General features: G+C 41.4%; 1 protein-coding gene across 3 annotated transcripts in view; it reads right to left on the reverse strand.

The window, feature by feature from the left end:
• Positions 1–3,194: 3,194 nt before the first annotated feature.
• Positions 3,195–15,006, reverse strand: part of gria4b (glutamate receptor, ionotropic, AMPA 4b) — a 116,312-nt gene continuing 104,500 nt past the window's right edge. The window contains exons 13-16 of one of the 3 annotated variants that reach the window (XM_059350941.1): positions 13,729–13,976; positions 9,893–10,007; positions 8,035–8,172; positions 3,195–5,203 (exon numbers count right to left, since the gene is read on the reverse strand). In XM_059350941.1, the coding sequence (XP_059206924.1) occupies positions 5,039–5,203; positions 8,035–8,172; positions 9,893–10,007; positions 13,729–13,976 (666 nt within the window). In that variant the 3' untranslated portion in view covers positions 3,195–5,038. Of the gene's footprint in view, positions 5,204–6,915; positions 7,928–8,023; positions 8,173–9,892; positions 10,008–10,648; positions 10,764–13,728; positions 13,977–15,006 lie in introns of those variants that run through there. The other 2 variants (XM_059350939.1, XM_059350942.1) reach the window with 2 other exon arrangements.

Raw genomic sequence — 15,006 nt, forward strand, 5'->3', positions numbered from 1 at the left:
CCTTCTGGCCGAACGGTACCTGTCTGCTGATTCCAGAGACCCCTCGGCCAGCCAAGACCGAAAGGCCTCCTTCTTCAGCTTGACGGCCTCCCTCACCGCTGGTGTCCACCAGCGGGTTCTTGGGTTGCCGCCACGACAGGCACCGACGGCCTTCAGGCCACAGCTCCTACCAGCCGCGTCAACAATTGAGGCTTTGAACATGGCCCATTCAGACTCCATGTCCCCAGCCTCACCCGGGATGTTGGAGAAATTCTTCCGGAGGCGTGAGTTGAAGACCCTGCAGACCGGGGCCTCTGCCAGACGTTCCCAGTTCACCCTCACTACGCGTTTGGGTTTGCCAGGTCTGTCTAGCATCTTCCCCCGCCACCTGATCCAACTCACCACCAGGTGGTGATCAGTTGACAGCTCTGCTCCTCTCTTCACCCGAGTGTCCAAAACATGCGGCCGCAGATCAGACGATACGATAATAAAATCGATCATCGATCTTTGGCCTAAAGTGCTCTGGTACCAGGTACACTTATGAACAACTCTATGTTCGAACATGGTGTTCGTTATGGACAATCCGTGACTAGCACAGAAGTCCAATAACAGAACACCACTCGGGTTTAGATCGGGCAGGCCGTTCCTCCCAATCACCCCCCTCCAGGTACCATCATCGTTACCCACGTGAGCGTTGAAGTCTCCCAGAAGAACAATAGAGTCCCCAGATGGTACCCCTTCCAGGACACCACCCAGAGACTCCAAGAAGGCCAGGTACTCTGAACTGCTGTTTGGTGCATAAGCACAAACAACAGTCAGAGACCTTCTCCCTGCGACTTGCAGCCGCAAGGAGGCGACCCTCTCGTTCCTCGGGGAGAACTCCAACACAGCGGCGCTCAGCCGGGGGCTTGTGAGTATCCCCACACCCGCCCGGCGCCTCTCACCCTGGGCAACTCCGGAAAAGGAGAGAGTCCAGCCTCTCTCCAGGAGTTTGGTTCCAGAGCCCAAGCTATGCGTGGAGGTGAGCCCAACTATTTCTAGTTGGTAACGCTCCACCTCCCGCACAAGCTCGGGCTCCTTCCCTGCCAGCGAGGTGACGTTCCACGTCCCCAGAGCTAGCCGCTGGAGCCGGGGGTCAGCACGCCCAGGTCCCTGCCTTTGCCTGCCGCCCGACTCTCTGTGCACCTGACCCTTATGCCTAAGTCTGCGGGTGGTGGGCCCACAGGTCGGCGGGTCCATGTAGTCTTTTCGGGCTCAGCCCGGCCACCAGACGCTCGCCTGCGTGCTCCCCTCCCGGGTCTGGCTCCAGGAGGGGGCCCCGGTTTACCCGTGCCGGGCGAGGTACACTGTTTTAAATGGTCCCGCTTCATAAGGGTCTTTGAATCGCTCTTAGTCTGGCCCCTCCCCTGGGACCACTTTGCCATGGGAGACCCTACCAGGAGCTATTGCTCCCGACAACACAGCTCCCAGGATCACTGAGGCACACAAACCCCTCCACCACGATAAGGTGGCGATTCTTGGAGGAAATACTCCAGAACATGTAATGTTGAAAATGTTGACATATGACATATAATGTGACATCATCACCACTAAAGGAAAGATAGTTTCTCACAGTCCCACAGTGCGTAAGAACAAAAGATAAATTCAATAAGTATAAGAGCAGGAAAATGTGCAAAATATAATATATAGTTTTTTAAAACTGGCCAGACAAATGGGTTATTGGTAGGTAAGTGAAACGTTGTATTGTACATGTGTTGATGATTTTAATTCATATGCTCAAAAATCATGACGGTTAATTTGACCTTTGACCCCAAAAATGTAGTTACTACACTCTGGTTTTGCATTGCTGTAAAAGGTTCTAATAGTAATGCACAAACAGAGTGCAGCAACTACAATGTTGTTTTCTTCTTTCAGCTTTGATACTTTGTTTTCAGTATATAAACATTTTTAGAGTTTAACAACTCTATTCAAAGATTTGTGTATTTTAGACTTTATATCATAAAATAATGTTTTAGTCTATATATTATTTTATCTCACTTTTTTTCCTGGATTTTGTAGTTACTGTCATTTTTATATCATTATTTTTTTGAAATAAAGCAAAATTGAAATCTGAAACTTTGTCACAAGATAAAACAGACATCAAGGAGTTCAATTTTTAGTTATAACTCAATTTCGACAAAAAATGCAGTTACTGCAGTTATAGTATGTTACTGCAGTTATGTATAGTTACTGCAGTATAGTATGTCGATTTTTGTCAAAAAATGTGAATTGTTTTAGATGCCTAAGAATGCTTAAAATGAGTCAATTACAGACTGTTGATACATATAAAAGCACAATATGGCCAGAAATGACAGAAAAATACCATATTATGGGATGTCCAAAAATGACTATATAGCATGTTGAAAGTTTTTTTTTTTTCTAAGTCAATTTTAATTTTAAAATGCCAAAAAATTCCTAAAAACAGAGGAAAAAAAGCCAATTAATAGTTTGTGGTTACAAGTAGTAGTATTGGTTGTCCATATATGACATCATATCAGTGCAAAAAGAAAAAAAAGGTCATACAATTTTCAAATGTCCTGAAATGCTTAATAGTGGTCTTAATATCCTCTATTGATACACGAGTGGTATAATCAGTCCAAAAATGTATATGTAATATCATGTATATTATGTTGAAAAATGTAAAAAAAAATTGGTCATAGTAAGGTTTGTCCAAAAATGCCATAAAATGCTTCAGGATAGCACGTTGGTCATGTTTGTAGTGTAGTATGTTCAAAAATACCACAAAAACATAATTTTATAGCAAAACTGAAAACAATACATAAAAAACGGTTATAATTAAGTTTGTCCAAAAATACCATAAAATGCCATAGCATGTTGATCAATCAATTATGACTTCTTGAAAGCAAAACAGTAAATAGGTGTATTTCCAAATATGTCCAACTATTCCTTCAAGGCCCTTTTTATGTCAGTTGTCATTGTGCTTTGGTGATGCATATATCCAAACACATCAAATTGTTACAAACCAAATGTGACACAGCAAATCAGAGGTTTTTGGCATCCCTCAGGGGAAATTGGTCAAGGGTTCACCAAAAAATATAAATGCAAAGTTTAGACAGTCTGTCACTAGTGGATAATTATATTTCTCTTGCAGGACACAAACAAACATCAGCCATGCTTCTCTCTTATCTCAATACCAAATAATGACACAATACATGGCAATTTGAAATTTGTTTTTACTTAAAAAAGATCAAAATAAAGATGTACAATTGAACCAAAATAAGACGCCATATTACACTTCAGCTCTAAAGACAGATGGCAGGACAAAAAAGGCATGACCTGAAATATTTCAGCTGGTTTCTCTGCTTCTAATTTCCCTGTCCAGCCACAGCATCTGTACGGGAACGGACCAAATGAGAACTGGGAGTAAACGAAAACATTTAGAACCAACGTCATTGTCGACTGGTGTTGCTGAAGATGTGGCTTCTCGTATCCTATTGCAGATTGTCCTTCCATTTTCAAAAAAACAAAACAAAAATAAAAGAGATGAGGACACTTCAGACAGTGAGACTGGAGCAAATACATTTCTGCTACAGTGTGTCCAGCCTCCCTGGAGGATCCACAGTGTTTCAATAAGGAAGGGCTCTATAATCATTGTTCAACATACAAACAGAGGCTTCATCAGCTTGGGCTCGACGTCTTACTAGAAATAGCATAGACACTTTAAATAACATACAGTGAGAAAGAAATGGCATTTTTCAATTTCGCATCATGGTTTCGACTCGTCTCCACACACATAATGGTCTAAAAGATCTACCCAGATAATACTGGACCGTCAACATTTAAAACCAGGAGACAGACAGTTTCTTTTTAATTTCTTGGTACAAAAAATAGATCAAAGAATGAAAAAAATAGTTATATTCTGACTGCAGAAACTTGATTTATAAAGCTCTACTCATGAGCAACTCTCTGGGTCTACGTCTGCACAGTGAGGGTGTGGTTTAAGGATTGGGGGTGGAGCTACTTAACATTCATTGTTGAATATATTAATGAATTTGTATGTAACAGGTATCAGAATATTTGGGCAGTTGATACCCCTTCACATTAAGAGTTTGAATGTTCCTATATAATACAGTTAAGTATTCAACACGTCACAGATTTTAACACTGCCTTCCACATGTCTCCTCCTTCAAGTGGCATCATCTTTTTCATTATTGCAATGAATAAAATCTTTAAAGATGATTTACAAAAAACAACTGTCTGTCTGTCCACTACAGTATCTGCTATGTACATCTGTTTAAAAAGCAAGCATGTTACACAGTCGTCCCTATGTACAGCTAAATTCTTCACTTTGTTTTTCATGGAATATACATATTTACTTATTTTCACAGTTTTCTATGTTTGTTCATATATTCAGTATCAATAGATTTCATTTTTGTTATTATGAATACAAATATTTTCCTTCATATCTTCATGGCACTGGGCTACAGCTCTCCCAGTGTCACTCGTTGATATCTAGTGAGATCTCTTGAACGCCGATCATGTCTGTGTAGCAAATACTGTTCAGTTTGAAAACAATCTTGATTGTAGTTCATTTTTTTTTGTTGCCAATTCACAGCAATCCAAAAATGCAGAGTTTTAAGTTTCAAGTTTACAGTTTTCTGGTCTTAATCTTTATCATATATCATGATATTATTCACTTCTGTTCCTCTTCACGTCACTGGAGTGCTAAAGGTTGAATGGCTCCAGTGGATTCCCATGACCCTTTGATTCAAACATACGCCTTCGTGTGGCCACACAGTAAAAAAAAAAAAAAGAAGAGATTATTCTGCCTCTTGTTTCCACAGATTTCTGAGAGAAATCCTTGAGCCACAACAAGTCGTAACCTCTAAAAGTGGGATTAGTTGTTAACGCCTCTGTCGGTTCAGTCTCGCCCACCGGAGGTGACCTGTTGGGTGTGTGAATCCTGTTTCTTCGTGGTAAGTTTCTGGTTGTTTCGTGGGCGGTGTGATTATTGTTATTTCTTGTTATTGGAATAAGGCACTTGAGAGGTTTTTGGTTTTCACGGGAGCTCGGAGGAGACCAGGGCGAGGCCGGAGCTCTGGCGGAGGGGTGGCCCGGTGTGGACGGCCTTGGGACAGTCTGGAGTCAGCACCCGTCCGTTCTCCCCGACGCTGCCTGTGATGGACAGACGGGCCTTGTTCCTCATGGCTTCTGTAAATGTTAGCTGAGGGGAGGAATAAAGAGATTTTGTGAAAAAAACAGGTGGGAATAAGAGAAATGTATACAGTTGCAGATTGGAGTTTTATGAAGTCAAACGTGTTTAGAGACTATCCTCAATCAAGACACCTGAAAAGAATGTTTTCCTGAAAGAGACTGTTCATATCCACAATAATCAAATATCAAAGATCTCGAACAAACATCAAAACAGGTTTTTGGGGTTCCTAACAGCCCAACAGCCCCCAATGAAGAAACTGAGACTGTCCTTCCCCCCAAAAATGACTCCATAGGTCATTTGTAAAAGAAGCTTTTTATGACACATATTGTTTAATGTTAGATGACGACCTCTGGTGGCAGAAGTAATTATGATGGGAGCAAATAAGGAAGCCAGGTGACATGGTATAATAAAAAAAAAAAAAAGACTATATAGCCGCTTTCAGACTGCTGTTTCAAGCCGCGATGTTAATGCATTATGTGTAATGTGCTATTGTGCTGCACTGCCGCTGCATAAATCTGTTAGACGCCACTACCTCCTTCTCCATTTTTGTTCCACGATGCCGAATTGCAAATTGCAAGTGAATAGACACTGGTTCCACTAATGCGGAATCAGTATGACTGTCCTGAGGCGAAATGCCGGCAGAGCTTGTTACGGAATGCTAGCGGGACTTTTGCGGGAACGTAGTCTGAAAGGGGCTTTTATAACACGTGCATGTAGTCTCCATGAATTCATCCCTAGGTTTCTGAAGGAGGAGCTTAATATGGTGGATTCTGCATTCCCCACTTTGACAGTGCCTGTCCTACTTTCTGACTAATCCAAAAATGGACAAAAACCTGGAGTGTGGGTGAACTATAGTGGGCTGAATGAAGTCTGGTTGCTAACATCAATTAATGATTTTAACTTTAGTCATTAATATAATTTAAACAGGTGAGTTATATAAAAAATTCACCCCCACACAGTTGTCGTGAACAGCAAAATTACCTAGAGAGACCTAAATGTTTTTTGTGCCGGGGGTCTTGTGGATTCACGGACTGCAGTCTCTAAAGGGCGTGCATTACTTCTGTCTCCAAGTAACTTAGGTAAAACTAAAACTCCAATCTGCTTTAACATCATCTGAAAATAAACAACAGGCTCAGCCTCACAATACAGTACAGTTATAAATATATATATATATATTCATATGTAGCAAAACACCTTTCATAGCCATTCAGTACAGTATCAAGCCAGCCCCATACTACATGTAAATCCATTAGCGACAGAATTATTACACAGTGAGTGATAGTTGCAGGCAGTGGGACAGGGAAGCTGACTAAGCAACAGTCAAGCTAATGAAGAGTTTGAGCTGAAGTGCTGATGGGGGACACATAACCACGTTGGACAGATATACACCGAGTGTGAAAAGATTTCTGAAAGTCTAATGGTCGAGGACCCGGGGGAAATATCCGGAGAAAACAGCTCCACATCAATAAAGTCAGCTCAGCTTGAGGGATACTTCACTTACGTTTACTTTAGCCTTACAATGTACAGTGTTTAAACATGGCTTTATTATACAGGGTTTCCTGTGTGCTCAGGGCTGGTTTCTTATTAAATTTGTTCTGTGGCTGTACATTGATGGTGTATTGTAACTGAAAGACCTGAGACAGTAATATCCCTCAGCTACAGCATGTACTACTCAGGTTCAAGTGTGTGCATGTGTGTGTGTGTGTGTGTGTGTGTGTGTGTGTGTGTGTGTGTGTGTGTCTAGGCTCCAAGAAGAACTTTTGATGGTTTGCTGTGAAAAAAAACAAGGTACTAGAACTTCAGATGTTCAGACAGTAGATGAACGAACGTACTGCACTTTGATGAAATGTCCTCACAAGTGTAGATGTTTGTGTACAAGTAAGACATTGGTCCTCATTTAACATGCCTTTCCTACCGGTTAATATGCTATGAGTCCAGTGGAAATGATGTGCCACATAGCTGCAGATCTGAGCAGTAACACTCAAATTCTGTCAAATTTAAGAGCTTTGTTTTGACTTGTGATTCATTTAGAAATGTACTCTAAGGCTGTTCCTGTCATTTATATGCCAATCAAACAGCCCAATCTTACTTAATTTGTGTACATTTGCATTTTCAATCTCACATTTTATCTTCATTAATCTAACAGTTTCTAATCAAATAGCAGATTTTGACAAGGGTGATCAATCATGGCATTTATCGTGTATTTTCGTCATTATTGAATTCCCATGAACACCAGCTATGAATATTATCTTTTCGCCGAGTTCAGAATGAGTAATACATTTTTGATTTTGCCAGGAAAATGGGTCACACGGTATGCTCGCTTGATAAATGAGGGCCAACGTCTGCAGCCACACAAGCTGCGAAGCAATAGAGGTGACGTCATGTCTGTGGATGACTCATCGCTTTCTGTCACATTGAGAAAATGCTCGAAGGCAGACCAGGACGTCACATGACCACATAGTGAGCAGATAAGACAGAGAAGTGGGAAGCGTTTTTGCCACTGGTCACGACAGTCACTCGGCATGGCAAAGCTAGCACAGGGATATGATAGGTTTCACTTACAGTCTCTGTGCATGGAGCTATTGAGGGGGGGAGCAAAGGCTTAGGCAGACCTTCTACGAATACCCCAACTACATCTTATCAGCTTCCCCATCGCTGCCATACTCATTGAAAACCTCGCTAAACTCAGCTAAGTTGTGGATGCTGGGGCTGGGCCTCGGGCTCTGGCTTTGGCTAGGCTCGGGGCTATGGTGGGGGCTGCCTGTCTGGCAGGGGTAGCAGTGGTGGTGGGTATGGTGGTAATGGGGGTGTTGGGTCGGGGATTGGGACTGGGCCTCCACCTTCATTCTCTTGGCCTCGTTGCGCGATTTGTAGCAGAATTCGATGAGGGCCACCAGCATGGCCAAGCCCAGGCCCCCGACAAGGATGTAGAAGACCCCCGCCACGTTGCTCAGACTGAGGGCCTGGGACGACTTGTCCTGTAGCCGGCGAGGAGAGGGACAAACATGAGTAAGTGCTGCCTTCAGCAGAAGCAGCAATAACATTTAATATTTATATAGAAATAAGACAATGTGGAAAAATTACACATTAACTTCACATCATGCAGGCACACACACACACACACACACACACACACACACACACATTCATCACTTTATCCTTTCCATACTGTTGCACAGCTTTATTTTGCCATCCAACCAAAAGTAATCTGCTATCATTCAGCCTACAATGTTTTTTGAATACTTAATAGATAAATCAGTAAGCTCCCTGCATATAAGGATCAATTCAACCAAAGTACAAAAAGAGCACTTTTTCTCACTTACCCCTGTGCCTCTAGACACCTTTGAACTTCCTTTACTAGAAACGCATTATGTTTTGGAAATGCAGCGAATTAATAAACAGGCTTTTGCCACAGTGCTAACATGGGATGCCCGCTTTTTCTGATTGGCCTTCATTGTTTTGGTTCATTTGTGTGTGGATGATTTTTGCCCCATCAACTTTATTTAAAAATGGGGCTCATAAAATAAAGGCTGTTCTCATTGACTGTTCATAGTTATTCGTACAAAAAGAAACACACTTCGAATCACTAATTCGTAAATAACCCACATAAGTGTGAGCCAGTTCTGACACTGTAAAAAATGTGCTGCCGGCTACCTTTGATCACCAAAGCTCAACATTTTCAGTGATCCACAACCCGTTTTGGATTGCACTTTTACTTTTGTCACGTTTCTCTCACAATTGTCAACTTTGGCATTAGACGACCAAAACTCACATGGTGTAAAATGGCCTTAAACAACTTTCTACTGCTGTAAAAACAGCTGATAGCATGAAACATCTAAAACAACGAGGACATTTTTCCTGGAAAAAGATGTTGCTGTTGATATTTAAAAACGCAATTAAAATGATCTGCATGGCTACACATAATGAACAGAGGTAAATGAGGAAATCTGTTTTTGTAAGTTGGATGAACCAGCCCTTTAATTTCCCTCCGTATTTCAACATCCTGCCTTGTCTGTCAGCTCTGACATTCACCTTTCAACCCCTTTTAATTCAAATGTATGCAGCTGATCTCTCTGAGCTGACTCTTGCTCCTCCCTGCCATTTATCTCCTTCCGATAAATCACCTACGTCCTTAATGGGCATTCAACTTATTATCCTTACACAAAAGGACTGCCTGTCATGCTTAGTCTCATTTACAGGTGATAGCGTGTGTGTGTCCTACACTTACGGATCTGATTAAGAGGACATGACTAATGTGGTAGGTGCATGCGGCTTTATTTAAAACGTGGCAGCTCTCGCCATGCTCCAGTGCATCAACAACTTGTGCTGCTACAGCTGAGGCATACAGTAGTACTGACATCTAGTGTGACATACGTCAGAACATGCCCTGGGACCATCTTATGTGACAACCAATGTGAGTGTGCTCCTTCATCTGCAGTTGCAACACATAGCTTTGCTGCTGTAAAACTGTTAGCGCTGCACCATGCCTTGTTTCTGTCATGCTGTATCCCTCAGGCTACGCCTTAAGTCTCTACCTGCATGTCTGTCACTCGCTCTCACTCTTGCTCAGAGTATTATGTGTTTGTGTGCATCATGTCAGCCAGCCTGCTGTAATAACAGAACAGTACTGCCAGCGTTATAAAAGTGTGCATAGAGACAAAGAGAGGAGGGGAGGCTCCCGGGCTGGTGGAGACTGACCTTACTTCCCGAGTCCTTGGGTCCACACTCCCCTTTATCGTACCACCATTTGTTTTTCAGTTTGTCTAAGACTCCTGCTTCACTCAGTTTCAATACGGCAAGGTTTACAGGCGTTCTTCAAATCATGGGGGACGGGGAAGGGTGGGGTGGGGAAAATAACATAAATAACATCATAGGACATGTTATTTTATGTTATTCAGTCAGAAGAAGCCCAACAAGAGCAGCTCAGTACTCTTCACAAAGTGACGAAGCCGGGAAGGGGCCCCACTTCTAGTACATGTCTCTTTGCTCATTGGTCAAGATAATTGTTTGCAGGGTTGGGTTTACTGGGACATATCCAGGGGAGGGGGCTGAGCTAACAGACATATATACATGGGGCCCCGGCTGCATCGCTTTTCTGGAACGGGCACATACTGCCGGGACCTTTCTTACAACAAGCACAGAGGCTAGTACTGACAACCCAAAACTATTGGCTCAGAAAAGTATGCATAGGGGTACGTTTCAAACCCCGATATAAGGCTACTGTCATCTTGTGAGATACTAATTTTAAGCAATAGTTTTACTTTTCCAATTTATCACCACACAAGCATTACAGCAAATATTTTTGCTTTGACAGTACTCGCTCTCCTCTCAAGATTCCTAGTCAATAGGATGTAACTGTATGGGTCGACCCGGCAGATGCTCCTGTTACCAACAAAACACATTTCTCTTTTACCCGCATCAAGGTCACATGGGCATAGCGACATAGCGGCTAACCTTCTCGCCACCGCCTCCGCTGCCACACTCTCCTTTGTCGTACCACCACTTGTTTTTCAATTTGTCCAACAGGCCTTGCTCATTGAGTTTTAACACTGCCAGGTTAACAGCACTTCTTGAAAACGATAAAACATATTTGGTGAGAGGGGGTGAGTATGCTGTCCAATTTAGAAGGGAAGGAAGAGAGGGGGTGGGGGGTAGAGGGGAGGGAGGAGTAGCAGTAAGAGAGGGACAAGGGTGGAAAAGTGCATTAATGCTCTAAATGGTTACATCCCAGGACACAAACACACACTGAACACAAATCTCTTCCCCTTAATGTGATGTCTTCAATAAAATAATGGTATAAAATATGCTGAATTTCGCAATGTTGTACTTCCAACTTTAGTGTGTTCAACTTTAAGTTGTTATGTTGAATCAACATGGACACCATAAAAACTTTAGATACTTTTCATGCATATTTTTGTGCCACAGTTCAGAACTTTAGACCAATCTAACCAAATGTTGCTGCCTTTTTACCATATCAATGTAAATATATTATTTGGGCACAATTGTTAATAAGATTATACTGGTGTTAGCCTGCTCTATAGGGCCAGTACTGCTTTTATTAATTAAAAATCTGATGTCAGATAATGTTGTCTTATCAAAAATAAGAGACATTTTGCAAAATTGTTTTTGTATTTATGTATCCATCATGTGCAAATTTAAAGCCTTTTTTACTCAAAACTAAATCAGAGCAAAACATTAAAAAAAGTGAAGGCTTAAAATTTTACCATTAGCATTAGCTTATGTCAGCTAGCTATCGTTTAGAAGATTAACAAGATAGGAATGAAGGTTAAAAAAGCATGTTTCTGCTTCACAAAAGGCATCAACAATTTTGCTACCTTTTTTTACATTGCTATTTTTTCCCCTATTAGCGACATCTGGTCCAGATTTTCAATTTAACTATCAAAATTAATGTTTCATCTATATGTTATGTACTGTGTACTATACAGTACTGTGCAAAATTCTGTGGCATTTATTCAATTTTTTTAAGAATTAAAGCTGGTTTGAAGGCCAAATATTGATGTGATTTAGATTTTTCTTCTTTTAACTCACTTTGCATTTTGGTAATTGATATAAGCAATTATCAACATTTCTAATTTGAAAGCATCCGTATTTTACAGCATTTTTTCACACCTACCTAGAACTTTTGCACAGTACTGTATATATTGCTTCTCTTTAAAGGATCACAGGCCAAAAATGTATGGGAAGTTAATTGGGAACACAATACTTAATTGAGTAATTCATTTTCTTTTTTCCATTTTTGGCAAAGAAAGCGTTAAATATTGAAAAATATAACATAAAACCATTAAATATTGGCACAAATAGTCCCAAATGAACTGAACCAGCCAGCACTTTGAACCAGACACCTCCAAATAATCTGAACCCGTTTTACACATTTTTATCGCATATGTACGTCAGCCAATTCAACACTGAAAGGATTTCTGAGCATTAAGCTGTTCTGGAAAATCACAATTGACTTGCATTAAATGTCTATGAAAAGCTGTTTAAAATAACTGTGTGTTATAATTTCATGGCTTCTTTTGAAGGCTGCTGTAGTGTCTGTAGATAGTGGAGAGAGATTTGCCTCAGTGCGTGTTTTGATCCTTTTAATTTATTTGCATCATTATGAAAAATAAAAACAGTCAGAAATGGAAATGGATCAGAAACACAAAGCGGCACAGCTGATATTTCAGTATTAGCTGGTGATGTTGTTGCGGAGCCATTTGAAATAACAGCCTTGGCCAATAATGTTGCCTGCTCTCGATGTTGCTGGTGTGTTTCCTCGCTGGTATCCGGACAAGTGGCTGACAGAAGATGATAATCCCCGAAAAACAAGGTGGAGGCCCAGAAGAGGGGGACTACCGTAATCTGTCAGGGACTCTTCCTGGTCAAAGCAGTGGCTGAAAACTGGCACCAGCCTGGCTGCAAAACAAACCAGCAGCTGCTCTGCTCTAATTTAGGCTTCGTATGCAGAGGAATTTACAGAAAATGGCTAACAGGGTTTAATTTAGTGGCTGTGAGGAGTTGGCTGCTTTGGAACAAATTACTTTTTTGGTACCTATTCACACAAGATTAAAGAAAATTAATGTCCAGCTCTTGTTTTCAATGCCTTCTCTAATTACACATGATCAATGATAGCAGTGCTCCACTATTATCTATTTATACCGTGGAATTGCCCAGAGTCTTTATGAAAAAGCGCTCTCTGGTATTTCCTAACATGTTCCTGTACCTCCACAGGAGTAAATGAAAGTGCAAGCAATCATAGACCAGTTCTCCACTGGTTTGCAGGCGTACACACACACACACACACACACACACACACACACACACACACACACACACACACACACACACCTGTGAGGTTTATGCCTTTAGTATATTTATCCATTCCCTTCAGTGAGACCTTGCCGGCGGGCTTTGATCGATGAGTGTGCGGATTGAAAGTGCAACTCCCCACAGTAATGACACTGTATTCTCTGGCAGGTCTGTAAATTCCACTATGTGCGGGCGGCAGTGACAGAGTCTGGCAGAGTTACCCAGGGCTGAGCATTCAAATGGCTCCCAAAACACTGTTTCAGTCACTTAGTTGAAAAGAAGCAATCAGTCAACCGTTAAGGAAAGCTGAAGAAGCATTAGCGAAATATCTCTTCTAATTACATCTGTGTATAAAAATGCAGATTATCTAAAATGGCATTTTCTAAATAAGACAATTCCAAAAGAGCCGCGAGCATGCCATTCCCACATCTCTGCCCAAACAAGCAAGCACAAGCACAAATACTTACCTGGTGTGGAGAGCTGTGAAGAAAAAAATAATGAAATAACCACCCCTGCACGATCATGATGACCCCCACATGCATGCAACAACACAGATGACAAAAAGCCACTACTTCTGCCATAAAACAAACACATAAAAACGCCCCACCCACCCACACCAAGCAAAGTAAGTGACGACAGATAAAGATACAAAAGGCGGCACACCAGGGAAGGTGGAATACCATAACAACACGTAAAACATATTGTTACACTATTCCACCCACCTTAACTGTGAACCCTTGGGTGTAGCTACTCCGTAGCCTTTGGAGTCCAAGTTTCCTCCCACTTTCATTGTGTCACATGGCTTGCGCTGTTCTGTGTACTCATTCATGGTGGACTCCAACAGGAAGGCGTATTTCCCTTTGGACTTGCGGACTCGCGCCACGCCCTCAGCTGTGGTCTTGGTGAAGACTGTGGGCTCGGCAGACTTCATGTATCCCCACATCTTCTCGTAGACGGCGATTTTTGACCGCTGTGGAGTTTTGAGGGAGTTGGAGATTCAAAGGTAGATGTGGTGTGAGAGGTGGGGAAGATGGAGACAGCATATCCGCATACAACACCAGGTAGAAAACATGGAGTCTGAGGTCATTAGTTTACTAGATTTGAACCATTTGAAAAGGATAGTTTGGAAGTGTTGTTGTATGAGACCTACAGTAGATGTGGTCGGCACAGTAAAATGACTGTTTTTGTCAATGGAGTCTGGTGACTTTGAAGAGAGCATCGATAATGGCTTCAGTTTCCCCCTGCATATTCGTAAACATGGCTACCTGACAGTAAAGGTAAATACAGTGTACACTTCAATTGACTATAGATGAGACGAGATGCAATTTTATTGTGGATTTTCCATAAAAAACACACAAATAAGTTGATAATCATCAACAAAAAAAAGTGAATTCTGACATTTTTGCACTTTAATCCATCTTGAAAAGGAAAACGTGTGTAAAATAAGTTTAGCTGCGGCCGTGGTCTAAAACAGTGCTTTGTTTAGCTTCTGTGTCGGTGCTCTTGCCTGCTTCCCTAAACTGGGGGCGAGCCATTTGCCATCTACTGTAAGTAATACACTGACTGTGGATAAGTACCTCACACAACTCCTCTTCTAATAGTCCAAACTATCGCTTTAACATATATAAACACATTTTCTAACATATCCCAGTGGGATTTAGACATGTAGATGGTTCTATTTGACGTGGTTTTGAGAGATCTGTCTTTTAGATGTTTAGATGTCTGCCCTTATCCCAGTACAATCATGAAATATTGAAAGTCAACACTGACTTCAAGCATTAGGTTTAAATTTACATTCAACCAATATTTTCCTCACCTAAATTAGATAGCTTTTGTTGCCTAAAATCTGGACTGAAGATTGTAGTATAACAATCACTTTTATCAGACATTTATTCATATATTTAAATAACATTGTATCACTACCTTATAATACTATATTACTAATAGTTGCTAGTACTTTATTTTACTATTTTAACAACAGAGTAACTGGTGTCATAACT

This window comes from Centropristis striata, chromosome 15 (genome assembly GCF_030273125.1).
Source record: "Centropristis striata isolate RG_2023a ecotype Rhode Island chromosome 15, C.striata_1.0, whole genome shotgun sequence".
In the NCBI taxonomy this organism is placed as follows: domain Eukaryota; kingdom Metazoa; phylum Chordata; class Actinopteri; order Perciformes; family Serranidae; genus Centropristis; species Centropristis striata.